General features: G+C 41.4%; 1 protein-coding gene across 1 annotated transcript in view; it reads left to right on the forward strand.

The window, feature by feature from the left end:
• Positions 1 to 15,565, forward strand: part of HSD17B3 (hydroxysteroid 17-beta dehydrogenase 3) — a 45,058-nt gene that overhangs the window by 11,416 nt on the left and 18,077 nt on the right. The window contains exons 2-5 of the mRNA XM_069963478.1: positions 5,632 to 5,678; positions 7,050 to 7,125; positions 7,793 to 7,900; positions 14,618 to 14,685. Of these exons, the coding sequence (XP_069819579.1) occupies positions 5,632 to 5,678; positions 7,050 to 7,125; positions 7,793 to 7,900; positions 14,618 to 14,685 (299 nt within the window). The remainder of the gene's footprint in view (positions 1 to 5,631; positions 5,679 to 7,049; positions 7,126 to 7,792; positions 7,901 to 14,617; positions 14,686 to 15,565) is intronic.

Raw genomic sequence — 15,565 nt, forward strand, 5'->3', positions numbered from 1 at the left:
GTGTCCCTGACTTCGTATTTGTCTCTCGACTTGGTCTTTGATTTGCTGATTTGCCTTATTAACTCTGTTTATTGCCTAGTGACTTTGTACTCGTATCTGCTTCTCCTGGTTTGACCCTAGCTTGTGGACCACCCACCATTGTGTATATTTGTCCTTGTCTCATATTTTTCTCATGTCCTGTTCCACCTATATTAGCATAGTTAGGAGTTATCAGCTGTCCCCTGGGACAAGTTAAGGCAAGTAGCCAGGGACAGTGGGCGTGGGACAGCATCAGGACTGCACTTGTCTCTGCATCTTCTGTGTGTACCCTGACCTGTCCTGACACCTTGGTTCTTGTCAAGAGTGGCTGCGAAGTAAAAAGGTTAAAGAGCGATTCTTTGTTCTGACAAAAAGAGTGGTTCTTGAGTGGACAACCTCTCTATGACATCCATAGCCTCATATGTTCTCACGGGGCATATGAACAGAGGTTGTCTTCATGAGACAACCCCAATAAACATGTTGCCTTTTAAGCAATGGTGATAATTAAGAATCCAATCTTCGAAAAGATATGTTTTATTGAGTAATCAGAACACACAGAACACTATGTACGATGCTACTGCAGTAGTGTTGAATTTGCAGTTTTGCAGATTTTGCAGTAAAGAATCGGTTAATAAAATGGCAATTATTTTGTGGAGCATATTCACTGATGTCCTCATGAGCCCTTTTGAGTTTCATGGGTGAGCTCTATAGCAACTAGGCACTTTAGTCTGGTGAAACATTTCGCTATTTGAAGCAAGTAAAGAAGAACACTTGTTTCTTTCAAAAGATAAAGAGACCCAGATTGTTTCTAAGGAAGGGTTCACAGCCTTTGACTGGCTTTTAGGTAGCCCTCATGTTCCCTTCCTTTCTTCTAAAACATTGGCTGACTAGAAGCATATAAAAATTGCTTGCCAATTACCAGTTAATAATTGATAGAAAATAGAACAGCTGCCAGATTGAGGTGACCTCCTGAACAGTAGAAAAGTATATTTGTTTGTTTCTTGTTACTTGTAAATCACAAATATATTCTTCAGTACAATGATTGTCACCATTCAAATGGTGTCCCCAATGGGTCCACAGTCTAATTCCTCTCTTTTGTGCATGTAGAGTCAAGTAACTTATTAGTTGTTTTTTTTTTGGGGGGGGGGGGGGGAATGTGGAGGGAAACCCATGCAATCATAAAAAGAACATACAAAATCTATGCAGATAATGTCCCTGTCAGTCGAGCTTTCTGATAGAAAGAATTAGTATAGAGATTGAAGAGGAGAAAGAGTCATCTTAATCAGGTTAGAATACTGGAGAATCTTGAAGAGATACAAAAGTAGAGAGGACCATAGTAAAACAGCAGAACCATATGTATAAAGGCCCCCATCCATATTAGAAAAAGTTGTCTGCACCCAGTAACAGATTTTGTCATGGAAAAGAAAGATTGGGCATGTTAAATTAAAAAAACAAAACAAAAAAAAAACAGTCCTTAAAAAATCCTGACCAATGGAGGGGAGGGGGGAAAGGGGTAAGAGCAGAATTGCTATTTGGACCACACACCCATCTTTAGCTGAAGCACTGGGGAGAAGACTTTGCTATATATAAAAAAACAACTCCTAAAATATATCTTTTAGGAAGAGCAATAAAATAGGTGTCAGAGTAAAAGAAAAGATTAAAATTGCAGTTCCCCCGTGGAATAAAAATTGTAGTTTGGAGGAACCTGTGCTTAATAAATAGTCCAGAGAGTCCAGACCACTGAACTATGGCCTACAAGGACCTCACTCACAGATTAAAATAAAGAAGCCTCCCAACAGCATGTTTAAATGCACCAGCACCATCATCGGGGTGAGAGATCAAAATGCTGACCAGTTGATCACTCTTAAATACGATTCCTTCATAAGTAGAGATGAGCAAGTACTAAAATCCTTGAATGCTTATTACTCAAGTCAAGAACTTTCCAATGCTCGAGTGCTGGATTCGAGTTATGAACCCCATTAAAGTCAATAGGAGACGCAAGCATGTTTTCAGACGCCTCCTATTCAGCATAGGGTAGGGTGTCTAGTGCATCTGAAAACTTCAGAAAGTGATGGAAACACCACAGAAATGGAACTGGCACAGCAGGGGCAGCATGCATTGATGCATTAAATACTCTCATGTCCCAAAATTAAGCCACTTGGGGGGCGTTTATGCAAAGCGGTGGAGGTAGTGGTGTGGCCGGCAGGTACTTTCATCCTATTTGGTGGATTTGCAAACATGTGCCAGCACATGCTGATTTGCTGATGGTGGTCAGCCTAGTAGTAGGTCCTCTGTTGATCTTGACATGGCACAGTTTGCAAAAGACAAATCGGGGTATTGCAGGGAACACTTGTGGGACGACTTGCTATGGCCCGCTTGTCCCTCTGGCCATACCACTGCTTCTTGCAGCCAGTAGTACAGCTATCTTCCTTAGCCATCCATGTCAACACCTGGTCACAGTGGCGTAGCTACCATAGAGGCAGAGTAGGCAGTTGCTATGGGGTCTGTGCAGGAGGGGGGCCTGGGGGAGAAGGTAAGAGCAAATTTCCTTCTGCTTAACCCCTTATGTACTGCAGTGTGTAAGTGACCCAATGTTTACTTACATGCTGCAACACAAAAAAGGGTTAACAAAGAGAAGACAAAGATCTCTGCTTCACTGCACTGATAACCTCTGACCTCTGTTCTCCAGCTGGCAATCAATTAGGAGGTCAGGAGTTATCAGTGCACCAGCAGTAAAGCAGATATATATATATATATATATATATATATATATATATAAATTATACACAGTGCTTTGTGTTGTGCGTAGTGGAGGGGGGTCCCTTGAAATTTTTTGCTATGGGGCCCTGTCAATCCTAGCTACGCCCCTGCCTGGTCATGCTGCTCTGTATTCAGTAATAGAAACAAAATATAAGACAGCGCTCCATAGCGTAACTCAGACAGGGCTGAAGTGGTGAAAGTAAGCACATAGAACTCTCACCTGAGTAGGTTGTGCTGATGTAAGGCACAACTCTTACTGATAACATGTGAATGAACCGCAGCCACTCCCGACTAATCCCCACAGGGATTAAAGACAGTCAGTATCCTCCTCCACTCCAAGGCGGGTAAAACAGGCGCAGGTCCAAGAGGTAATAGTGATATAAAATATCATAAAATTTATTAAAAGAATTATGCCAGCCACACAACGCGTTTCGAGACCGGTCCAGTCTCTTTATCAAGTGTCATTAGACACATTAGTGTTTGCTAAGTCACCACCACTAGACTTTAGCACTATGACACTGGTTACACTCCCCTGTTGCCTGTAACATTATTAAAATGGCCAGACTTCTCTTTTAAACCATTTGTGGTATGGCATAAAGGACTCTTATCTGTGGCTGTCATTCATGGTTCTTTCTGATCTTTTAGTGCCATTAAAGAATTAGAAGGCCTAAATAGGTTGGGGTGAGGTATGCACACAGTATTCTTCATTGTAGACTCAAGGCTGTTTCCGTTAGTCCCATAGACTCCAATGGGCAATGGTGTACTTGGCATTCACCCAACATTACTCCACAGTGTTTGAAGCTCTCTTCATCTGTTCTTTTTATTAAAGGATAATTAAGGACATATGAAACATAATAATTTAATATAATTTCCTTTTCTCTGACCAACACCTTTGCTGTTCCGATTGCTGGTGGTGGGCATGAGAAGACACCAAGGCACTATCTATAAAGGTCATCCATGGTTAAGAAGTCTGCTTATTTTCTGGAAACTGTGGAAACAGCATCACTCTTATCAATGAGATATTTCAATTTTTCCAGTCCAGCCCCATTCACATGAATGTGAATGAATTTCAATGCCAGACACAGCCCACGCACAAACATAATAAGGCTTCTGATGAATAAAAGCATTTCCTATAATTCTGGGCGAGTGACTTTATGGATATACTTTATAGTTTTATGTGCAGTTAAGATAAGAGGTATTGTCTTACATGTCAAGAAGAACACAAACCATACCTGATAAATCAGTTTCATCAATAATGTCAATATACACTTATAGAAACATGGGACATCTTGAACTATATTAACCTGCTATGACATTGTCTGTTGTGAATAACACATGCCATTTAATGTGGAGCAATTGCTCCTATTTATTCTTCTCATAAAAGAACTTTTATTTATTTATTTTTATGATTCAAGTTGTAAAAGGTGTGCAGAAGTTTTCCACAAAGAATAACACATGATTAGAGTGGAGCTCTTCCTGCTTCCAATTCCCCTAGTTTGGAATCCTCCCTTGCCTCTCCCCACTATTTGGGGGGTCACACATTACATGTTAGCTGAAGAAACTCTCTAGACCAGGATGGAAGCCTACATACAGGTACTAGATCATTGCTAAGGAGTCCTTGCACTAGTTTTTCCATAAAAGTTTTGAGCCAAAGCTAGAAATGGATCCAGCAGGATAGAGAAGAATGCGTCCTTCCTTTATATCTCTCATTCATTGTCTTAAACTCCCATAATAGCTGGAAAAGGGGGTGCATTACTATAATAACACCTGTGGTTTTGGAATAGGATGCCCAACAACTTCATATAGGTGTAATAGTCACTTGTCCAAATACCTTTTTGCCAAAAAGTGTACATTGATTACCCGCTCCAGGCTCCGGCTTCCTTCGGGGGCTCCCGGCTTCTGTACAATCAGTGGCTGCGGCGGGGCAGCTCACTGATTGTCCGAGCAGGACGTCCAGCCTGAATCCGGTGTGTGTGTGAGTCTATCCTTAATAGATGTGGTAATAGATGCTTTCTCCCCCCCCCCCCCTTTTAACTTTTTATGGGATGTCCAATGATACGAGCAGACATCTTCTGGAAGGCTTAGACCCTTCTTAATGTAACCTGCTCCTATGTATAAACACAATGCCAGGGACAATGTGAATAAAACACAGTGGTTCCTGGCATTGTTATGGTTTGTTGCAATGTATTTTACAATTTAATGTTGAGTCTTGGTTTAGCGCAAGCAATCCAAGGGAGAACATCTTGCATCAATACTCACAGAAGATACTAACATTGTCTGGTGTGCACATGTTGGTGATTTATTGTGAATCTTAAAACTATTGATACTGACAAGATTGCTGTATAATGTTACCCTACTGTTAGTATTTTCTCTTATTCTAAAATAGGACCCAGATATATCTGCCCTGTTATGATTTATAGATGTAATTTGTTTCATTTTCAATGTAACCACGTAGCAGTCAAGATGAATACATTTGGATATATATCAGCTCGAGTGGAAATATATGATAGCTTATGTAACAACACACAATAAAAAGTGCACATAATTTACTTTTAGGAGAAGGCAAGGCATCGTACATGTCTGTATTGGGAAACATTTGAAACATAGCATTGTTATCGCTTCAAACAACAATATGTAAAAGCGTGTATTATTGTACTTGAAGCATTCTAAATATAATATTAATAAAGTATTATTGATGTTTTTGAATATATTTACATTGTATGCAACTGTAGACATTTTACATTTTAACAACATATATGCAACTTTATATAGGGGTAAATTTCTATTAAATTATTCTCTGCTGTTAAGAATGAATTCATTCCCATGAAAAGGTCTATCTGGTTTCTCTCCTAGTTGTGACTGGGGCTGGAGATGGTATCGGTAAAGCATATGCAATTGAGGTAAGAGGAGTCTCCCCCCCCCCCCCCCCCAAATCATGATCGGTTCTGTATTGCGGTTCATATGAACCCGAACGCTCAGCAGCAGATTCCCGCTGTCTGCCCATTTCATGGATCCAGCGGGAGTAACGCCTGGAAAACTGGGATACAGCCTATGGCTATGGCTGTATTCCAGTTTTCCAGGCGGTCCTCCCGCTGGATCCGCCGGCTCCACGGAGCGGGCAGACAGCGGGAATCATTACCGAGGGTTCGGGTTCGTACGAGTGCTAGTGCTAATATGGTTCCCAGCTGCACAGTATAGATCTACTGTGCAGCTCCCTGAGGCCACCAGCCGTGTCTGCAGCGGTAGCTTTACATCAGGTAAAAAGTAGTTCTATTCTGCCATGCTAGGCTGGAAGAAGGGAGACAACTAGTCATCTTTTTGGAGGGGAGCTGTCTGCCTGTCAACGTGCTATGCAGGAATGATTGACAGACAAAGAGACCTGTCCCTTTCCTGGCTTTGGTGGTGGAATAAAATGACTTTTTCCCCAGTGTAAAGCTACCACTGCAGATGCGGCTGGTAGCCTAGGTGAGCTGCACAGTAGATCTATACGGTGCAGCTGAGAACAATATCAGAACAATTGTGGTGATTGGTTCCTTTTAAAAGTTTCTATCAGCATTAACAGTTTCAGCATTTTGCACTACAGTAGGTGCGGACCATTTGGGCTAGCCTTCACTTCTCATGTGCAGTAAACCTTGGTCATTCCTGACTGACTATGTCACTGACTGACGGGTTTTTCTTTAATTGCTCTTGGTAGGTGCTAACCACTGCATACCAAGAATGCCCCACAAGACAACCACAAGATCTGCCATTTTGAAGATTGTTTTATTCAGTCATCTAGCACTCACAATTTGATCCTTTTCAAAGTCACTTTAACTCTTATACTTGCCTATTTTTCCTGCTTCCAACATTTAATGATTAACCAATTACAGTGCGTGTAACAAAATAAGCAATATCAGTCAGCTCTCAATTACGACAGGATTACTGATATATATATATATATATATATATATATATATATATATATATATATATATATATTATATTATTGTTATTCAGTGAATTCCGGCCACAGAAAGACCTGTCAGTGCACACAGTGAAGCAAGCGGCCGCGATGATCCGGGCACAGACCGGCCGTTACGTGACCCGACCGGGGTCACGGAACGGCCGGGTGTTCACGTAATGTGAACATAGCCTTAGACTGTACAATTTAAAAAAAATAGCACATAGCCCTATTTACAGAGGTGCCTCCTCACAAACACTGTAGTTTTATCCTTATTTGTTTGGACAATGCCATCCAATCGACTTGCTTGCATCTGCAACTTCTTTTATAGCTGGCAAATCGTGGCATGAATATTGTGATGATCAGCCGAACCCTTGAAAAATTGCAGAAGGTTGCTTTGGAAATTGGTAATTGTTTTTAACTTATCTTGTATTAAAATAATATAAACATACTCAATATCATTCATAACCATTGAGTAGAGTTCAAGTAGATAAAGAAGACAAATGGCAAGAAATAATTAAATATATAACAGTTATCTTGTATTAGCCATCCTATCTACACTAAGTGGAATTTTGCCACTATGGTTTTCTTGTCTTGTGACCATAATGAGCACAATGAAAATAGGTGTTTAAAGGGCATTGCTGGCAGAAAGCCTTCTTAAGTCTACTGGTCAGGGCCAGAGGAAGCGCGCTGTGCATGCGCACGAAACGGCTGTAGCCTTGTCTTGCCAGCGTCCATGCTCCACTTTTAAACGCATGGAATAAAGTTTTTTCTTAAGCAGCAAATTGGTGAGTGCCACTTGGTATATTTTTTGTGCATTATGAACAGACTTCTTACTACTTACTGAGAAATAGAACAACACCAGTGGCTGCATGTCAGTCCAGTAGTGGTAATACTACCTAGGTGCCAGGATATTGCTGGTGTGACATTCCTGTTAGTGCCGAGATTATTCTTTCTACATTTGTGGTATTTTTTGTTAGTGTACAATTACAATCTAGTTGCATTGCGGTTGGCCATATGCAGTAAGAACTTCTAAAATGCTCCTGTTAACCTGCTACTATTACTTTTTAACAGAGCTCACTACAGGAAGAAATGTTAAAATCATACAAGCCGACTTCACCAAAAATAAAATATACGAACACATTGAAGAAAATCTTAAAGGTCTGGAGATTGGAGTTCTGGGTAAGATATAGTAATCTAATAATGTGGAGAAATATTTGTGGAGTAAATTGCGGATTGCATTGAGGTGGGGCTTTATTTAAGATTGGTGTACGAGTACGACCTTCTTGATAAATTGCCCCCCTAATATCTATATGATTTATGTGAAAAAGTAAATGCTCCTTTAACAAATAGTTATACTACCTTTTAGTATGTAAGTAAGGCTACAGTAACATTTGTGTCAGAAGCGCCATTGGACGCCTCCATCACATATCCCGTCCAAACCACAGGGCAAGAAAATGGTCCAAACCACAGCCACTCCCAAACTCCACCAAGGGAATAATGCGGAAAACACCACCAAACTCCAACAACGGGAATCCAGGCGCAGGTCCAACTAATGGTGACCAGATAAATAAACTAGTAAAATAGTAAAACTATAAAAGTTTATTAAAAAGAACCAACGCGTTTCAAAACCGTACCGGTTCCTTTTTCAAGAGTCATATAATAGGTTATATGACTCTTGAAAAAGGAATCAGTACGGTATAGGTTTTCAAGAGTCATATAATAGGGTATATGACTGGGTATTTTTAATAAACTTTTATAGTTTTACATTATTCATCTGGTTACCATTAGTCAGACCTGTGCCTGGATCCCCGTTGTTGTAGTTTGGTGGTGTTTTCCTCAAAGGGTACGAGGGGAAGGGAAAACTTTGAACATATGATAGTTACTTCAAAAAGCATGAAAAAAAAGGGACTGAGTATTTTATACAGATTTTCTGTGGTCATCACAACGTTTTCATGTAATTTCAAGACTTTGCTGGGGTCGAAAATACGATCATAAGTAACGATTATCGTTCCATGGAAATGAGTGAACGTTTTCAGGTCTTTCGCAATTGCGGTCGTTTGAGATTGTTAATAGTTAACGATTATGCGAATGATAATCATCCGGTGGAATAGGGCCCTTACTCATCCAGCCTATAGATTGTATCCCATTTGTTTTCCTTGAGTACAAAATTTATGGGATTATTTCATTTTCAACAACATGGATTTTGTTGATGATACGAATAAAGTTAGTATTAGTTTTACAGTTTGTTAAACTTTTGATATGTAGGAGAATGCTGAAGAGGATTTGGATATTATTTTTATTAGGTCTCATACAAAGGCTGCCAGTTTGTGATATACAGTGATGCTTAAAGCGACTCTGTACCCACAATCTGACCTCCCTGATGCCTTGTACCTTCAGATAGCTGCTTTTAATCCAAGATCTGTCCTGTGGTCCATTAGGCAGGTGATGCAGTTATTGTCCTAAAAACAACTTTGAAACTTGCAGCCCTGTGTCAAATTGGCATGGCCTAGAGTTCCCATGGGCTAGGATTGTGACACCCCTCCGTCCCTCCTCCCCACCCTCTTTATCATTAGGAACGCCCCTAAAACAATTTCTTCTATTCATCATCTGTGTGAACACTGCACAAGAGCTGGATTGTTAAGGCACCTGTGCTGTGTGCAGACAGCTGATGAATAGGAAAAATCCTGCCTGGGGCATTCATAGTGATGAGGAGGGCAGGGAGGAGGGACAGAGGGGCGTTGCAATCTTAGGGCATAGACACTCTAGGCCACACTAGTTTGACACAGGGCTTCAATTTAAAAAAATGTTTTTTAGGACATGAACTGCATCACCTGCCGAACGGACCGCAGGACAGATTTTGGATTAAAAGCAGCTATCCGAAGGTACAAGTGGTTAAGGAGGGGGGGGGGGGGGGGCAGATTGTAGGTACAGAGTTGCTTTAAAGGTTTGTGAACCATTCAAACTTTTTATATTTCTGCATAATCTTTACCTACAACTACAGTAGATTTCCACAAAAAAGGATAACAAGAACCAAATAAAACAAATAACAATATTAGACTTTTAAAATTATTTATGGAGGAAAGTGATCCGATATCACATATGTGTTAGTGGCAAAAGTATGTGAACCTTTAGGATGAGCAGATATTTTGAAGGTGTATACCATGAGGCTGAGCAACAATTCTATTCTATAGAAACTACAGTGTGGTCAGCAAGAAAAAAAAGATGCAAAAGAACACTGCAGAGACAACATCAAGTGTCTCGACGTCAGTGAACTAGCCAGACCTTCCTCTGGGAAGGAACAACCAAGCCAAAGAATGTCTTCGGAGGAAGGTCTGGCTAGTTCACTGACGTCGAGACATGTGATGGTGTCTCTGCAGTGTTCTTTTGCATATTTGATTTCCCAGGGGGCAATGTTCTAGAATACACTGACGTTGCGACACGTGATGGTGTCTCTGCAGTGTTTTGGTTGATCTCCCTGAGGTCAACCAGTGTCCTTTTGCATGCACTTACTAGTCATTGCTCCCACTAGCCAGAAACCTACTCCACACTGATGAGGGGCAAAACCCCCGAAACAGCTGTCTGTGGATGGATACCTTGCTTAGGTGGTTTACTTAATTGGAGACATTCCTTGGCTTGGTAGTTTCTTCCCGAAGGAAGGTCTGGCTAGTTCACTGACGTCGAGACACGTGATGGTGTCTCTGCAGTGTTCTTTTGCATATTTGATTTCCCAAGGTGCAATGTTCTATAATACACTGACGTTGAGACATGTGATGGTGTCTCTGCGGTGTTTTGGTTGATCTCCCTGAGGTCATCCAGCATCCTTTTTAGAAAATAGAAAGAGCCCTGGGAGAATGGGCTCTAAAGGCCCTACTACACAAAGCAATTATTGTTGATTTTCAACGTTGAAAAATCAACCATCACAATAGCAGCGATATGCTGCCGTCGCTCCGTGGAATAGGATTGGTGGCAGCAGACCGCCGCTATCTTCTATGGTCTTCCCGGACAATCTAGTGCAGTGCTTCTTAATTCCAGTCCTCAGGCCTCACCAACAGGTCATGTTTTGAATATATCCCATACAAAAAAAAAGCTTTGATACTACCTGATGCACTGAGTATACTTATATCACCTGTGCAATACAAAGGAACTCCTCAAAACATGACCTGTTGGTGAGGCCTGAGGACTGGAATTGAGAAGCACTGATCTAGTGATTAACCGGGCAGCCCCCCACAGCTCCCCGCGCCCCCCGAGTAGCAAGCAAGCCTTGACTTGACAGGCCGGCGCTCGCATCCTCCCTCTCGTTACCGTTTAACCCCTTAACGTCAAAGGGCGTATATTTACGCCCTATTGACGGTAAGGGCGTTCAGAGCGGGGCCGCGCGGCGACCCCGCTCTGAACCGCGGCGGTCCCGGGTGCCGCTTGTAGCTCGAGACCGCAGGTATTAGCGGGCACGGTCCGATCGCCATGCCCGCTAATATAGTAATCAGATGCAGCTGTCAAACATGACAGCTGCATCCGATTACCGGATTCAGCTTATCCCTGGTGTCTAGTGGCGGAGATCGCTCCCCCAGGACGTTATGCCGGAGGAGCGATCTCCTTGTCTGAAGCCGGCCGGGGACCGCTCCAAGTTGGCGCCGTTCCCGCCGGCTCGGCACTCGTTTACTTCCGGCTGCAGCAGCCGGAAGTAAACGAGTGCCTATCTCATGGATCTCTGCAGCACATCTATGCTGCAGAGATCTCTATGAGAGATCAAAGCACTTATACTAGAGGTCCCCCAGGGGTGTTAAAGTGTTAAAGTAAAAAAAAAAAGTCCCCTCCCCAATAATCACCAACCCTTTTTCCCAGGTTATAAATAAAAGTAAATAAATAAATAAATAAACAAACATGTTTGCTATCGCCGCGTGCGTAATCGCCCGAACTATTAATTAATCACATTCCTGATCTCGCACGGTAAACGGCGTCAGCGCAGAAAAATCCCAAAGTGCAAAATTGCACATTTTTGGTCGCATCAAATCCAGAAAAATTGTAATATAAAGCGATCAAAAAGTCGTATATGCGCAATCAAGGTACCGATAGAAAGTAAACATCATGGCGCAAAAAATGACACCTCACACAGCCCCATAGACCAAAGGATAAAAGCGCTATAAGTCTGGGAATGGAGTGGTTTTAAGTGACGTATATTTGTTAACAATGGATTGAATTTTTTACAGGCCATCAGATACAATATAAGTTATACATGTTACATATCGTTGTAATTGTAACGACTTGAGGAACATATATAACAAGTCAGTTTTACCCCAGGGCGAATGGCGTAAAAACACATTTCCCCCAAATAAACAAAATGCGTTTTTTTTTTTTCAATTTCACCACACATATTTTTTTTCCTGTTTCGCAGTGAACTTTATGCAAAAATTCAGCCTGTCATTGCAAAGTACAATTAGTGACGCAAAAAATAAGGGCTCATGTGGGTTTCTAGGTGGAAAAATGCAAGTGATATGGCCTTCTAAGCACAAGGAGGAAAAAACGAAAACGCAAAAATCGAAATTGGCTCTGTCTTTAAAGGGTTAATAGGGCTTATGGAGCAGCAAAGTTTCAGGCATTCTGATGAGTAGAAGAGTGCCATAGTATCGTTTAACCCACAGGATATATAGGTCTTGGGAGCTTTAAAGTTTCTATTCGGCTCGCAAAAGGAAACCAATAGGTTTTCTTTATTTTCTAAAGGAATTTTTTTTCCCAGATGAGTTTAGAGATAACTGATGTCGCCTTGAGAGGCTCCATCTTGGGAAAAAATTTGGAGCCATAGAGCCAGGAGTATGAAGGTCAGTTACTCTCTAAGCAGATATTATTGCTAGGAGTAAGGTAATCTTTAAAGAGAAATATAATAATGGAAATAATTTCAAAGATAATGACTAATGTGCTGTAATAGAGTAGATAGCACGCACAACATTGTCTAAGCTCTCTGTAAGTATACAGCCTGGATACGAGGTAGTCTCCCATACAGGGACTAAGTAGGCTTATACCTGCTTAACTTTTTTAGTCAGATAGCATAAGACTCATACAGGGTGTAGCAGCAGTAAGCCACAAGCAACACAGCATTACAGTGCTTCCTGGTGAGAAACTACAAATTCTACAGGACTCTCGAAACCACCCAGGGCCAGGAGCTCAGCTAACCCTTTGACTTCCAGAGCCACATACACAATGTTAAACTGCATATAATACAAAAACTGAAGCTTCTAAAGAGGCAGAAACACTGTGACACACCAAAAGATGTATCAGCTGAAAAAGCGGCACACAAAAAAGACATTGGGGGAGATTTATCAAACATGGTGTAAAGTGAAACTGGCTCAGTTGCCCCTAGCAACCAATCAGATTTCACTTTTCATTTTCCAAACAGTCTGTGAGGAATGAAAGGTGGAATCTGATTGGTTGCTAGGGGCAACTGAGCCAGTTTCACTTTACACCATATTTGATAAATCTTCCTCATTGGGTATACAAACAAACAAGTTAAGAGCCAAGATGGCCAACACAGAGGCTCGGAGGCCAGCAAACAAACTTAATTAAACTTCCTGTATCACTTAAAGGTGATAACAGAGATTACAGCTGAAAGTTGCGTAATGTAAACAGCACTCATTTGAACAGTTTAATGGCCTTTGTACGTTTAACAATTTTTGGCCATCCACAGGTGCAGGCGAGTGCAAATCAGCAAGATAGGCACTCGTTTGCAGTTACTTCACAGGGTGCTATTAATTGTGTGTCCAGGCCGCATGAACGATCGCTGTATCATTTGTGCAGCCATTAACATTTATTGTTACTGGCTATACATCCCTTGTTTACACTGAGAGATGTGCAGAGATTTTTTACAACCGTTTAAAAGATCCAATCAGCCAACGAGTAGGTACTGGCACTAGAGAAGCAAACGAGCACTGTCAGCGCTCGTTTGCTCCTTGTTCCCCGCCCGCCCGCTGCTGCCTCTTTTACGCGTGGCGGCAGTGAGCGGGCGAGTACAGGGAAGGCTGCGGGAGCTATTAGGGAGATGCCCAGGGGATCGCTATTCCAAGGAGTAACAGCAGCAGATTGTTGCTGAATGAGTTGTTTGTCTTTAAACATGTTACACGGAACGATAATCCTCTGTAACGGCCGATAATCGTTCCGTGTAATCGGGCCTTTAGGGTGCGTTTACACAGAAAGATTTATCTGACAGATTTTGGAAGCCAAAGCCAGCAATGGATTTGAATAGAGGATAGATCCCAGTCTTTCCTTTATGACCTGATCCCTGTTTATAGTCTGTTCCTGGTTTTGGCTTCAAAGATCTGTCAGATAAATCTGTCTGTGTAAACGCACCATTACACCGGCCAATTATCGTCTGAATGAGCATTTCTAGGAAAGCTTGTTGACAATAATTGGGTTCTTTAGCCCGGACGTATTTTTCAGATATGGCCAGGGAGGGGGTGGTTGTGGATCCCGGAGGTCACTTACCTCCCCAGTTCCAGCGTCGGGTCCCCCCCGTCCCACGCCCGCATCCTAGTCTGAGCTGCCTCACGAGATGTGACGTCTCCAGGCAGCTTAGCCATTAGGGATCTGGGACTCCGCTTTAAGATATAGAAAGTAAGCTGTACTTTTCTTAGAAGAGACAAACTGTAGCAAAAAACACAAGAGGGTGAAGTTCAGGCAGTCCTCTTACAGTATGGCCTGTTCATTAAAGGTTATGTCTGTCCTATCAGTCCACAGGGCCGAGAAATGCCCACTATTCATGCCACTAACAGAATGTAAGGGAAATGTAACAATAGGCCACACATACTTTAGTTTTTTTGCAGCTCAATACTGAAATATTGTAGTAATTAGATTTGTAAGCTATTATTTGTATAATCTATTAAGCATGTACCTTTTTTGTTCCTTTAGTTAATAATGTTGGAATGCTGCATAGTCCTGATCCTTGCAGTTTTCTTGCTGTCCCAGACAATGATGAGGTACAGTATTTCAAAGGGTATTCCCTAAATTACAATTACACCCCATTTTTCCACATTTGAATAATCACTACTATTTGCAAAGACAACTTTTATAAAGTTTTATAAAATGCCTACATCAAAAGACCCAAGACCAAATTTTTTCCCCACTAACAAGCATAGCAGCTCTTTTCCTCCATCTGTGCAGTCTCCATGTTGTCTTTCATTTCTCACTGATCTTCTGCTATCAGCGTCACTTGGCTGGTTGATAGCTATAGCTGAGCAGTCACAAAGGACTGGCCACTCCAACTAGACATGGAACTTTGTCAGTGCCTGATGAAGGGGCTAAATTTAGGACCAAAAAGCATTGATGTTACCCTGACCTGATAATATGCTGCTCACTTTTTTTTTAAAGCATTCATGAACCCATATCAGTTAAATGTGATTAGGATAAGCCTGTGATTAAATTCGGCAAAGCAAGCACAGATGATAAAAATTGTCAACAATTCAATCGCAAACTAAATTAGAAACTAGCAGAATTGATCGCTATAACCTTAGTCTTAAATTAAGTAATTTAAAGATTTTCTTTTTTTGGCTATGTTCACACTATGTCAAAAATAGAGCATAGGCAGCAGATTTTGATATTTAAAATAACATTGCCGCGATTTAAGTTACTGCAATGGCAATGCATTGAAGTCAATGGGAAGACAGACGTCCAATGCACACAATGCACATGATCATTATTTTCAGACGTTTTTTGCAAACAGCGGGCGTTTTTTATTATTTGTTCACATGCAGTTTTTCTTTTGTCACCGTTCTTACTCAGTTTTTACTATTAAATTCAATAGATTTTTCAATTAGGCCGCAGCCAAAGGGCAATTAGTAACCTCAAACTAGAATACTG

The sequence above is a fragment of the Dendropsophus ebraccatus genome, chromosome 3 (assembly GCF_027789765.1).
Source record: "Dendropsophus ebraccatus isolate aDenEbr1 chromosome 3, aDenEbr1.pat, whole genome shotgun sequence".
In the NCBI taxonomy this organism is placed as follows: Eukaryota; Metazoa; Chordata; class Amphibia; order Anura; family Hylidae; genus Dendropsophus; species Dendropsophus ebraccatus.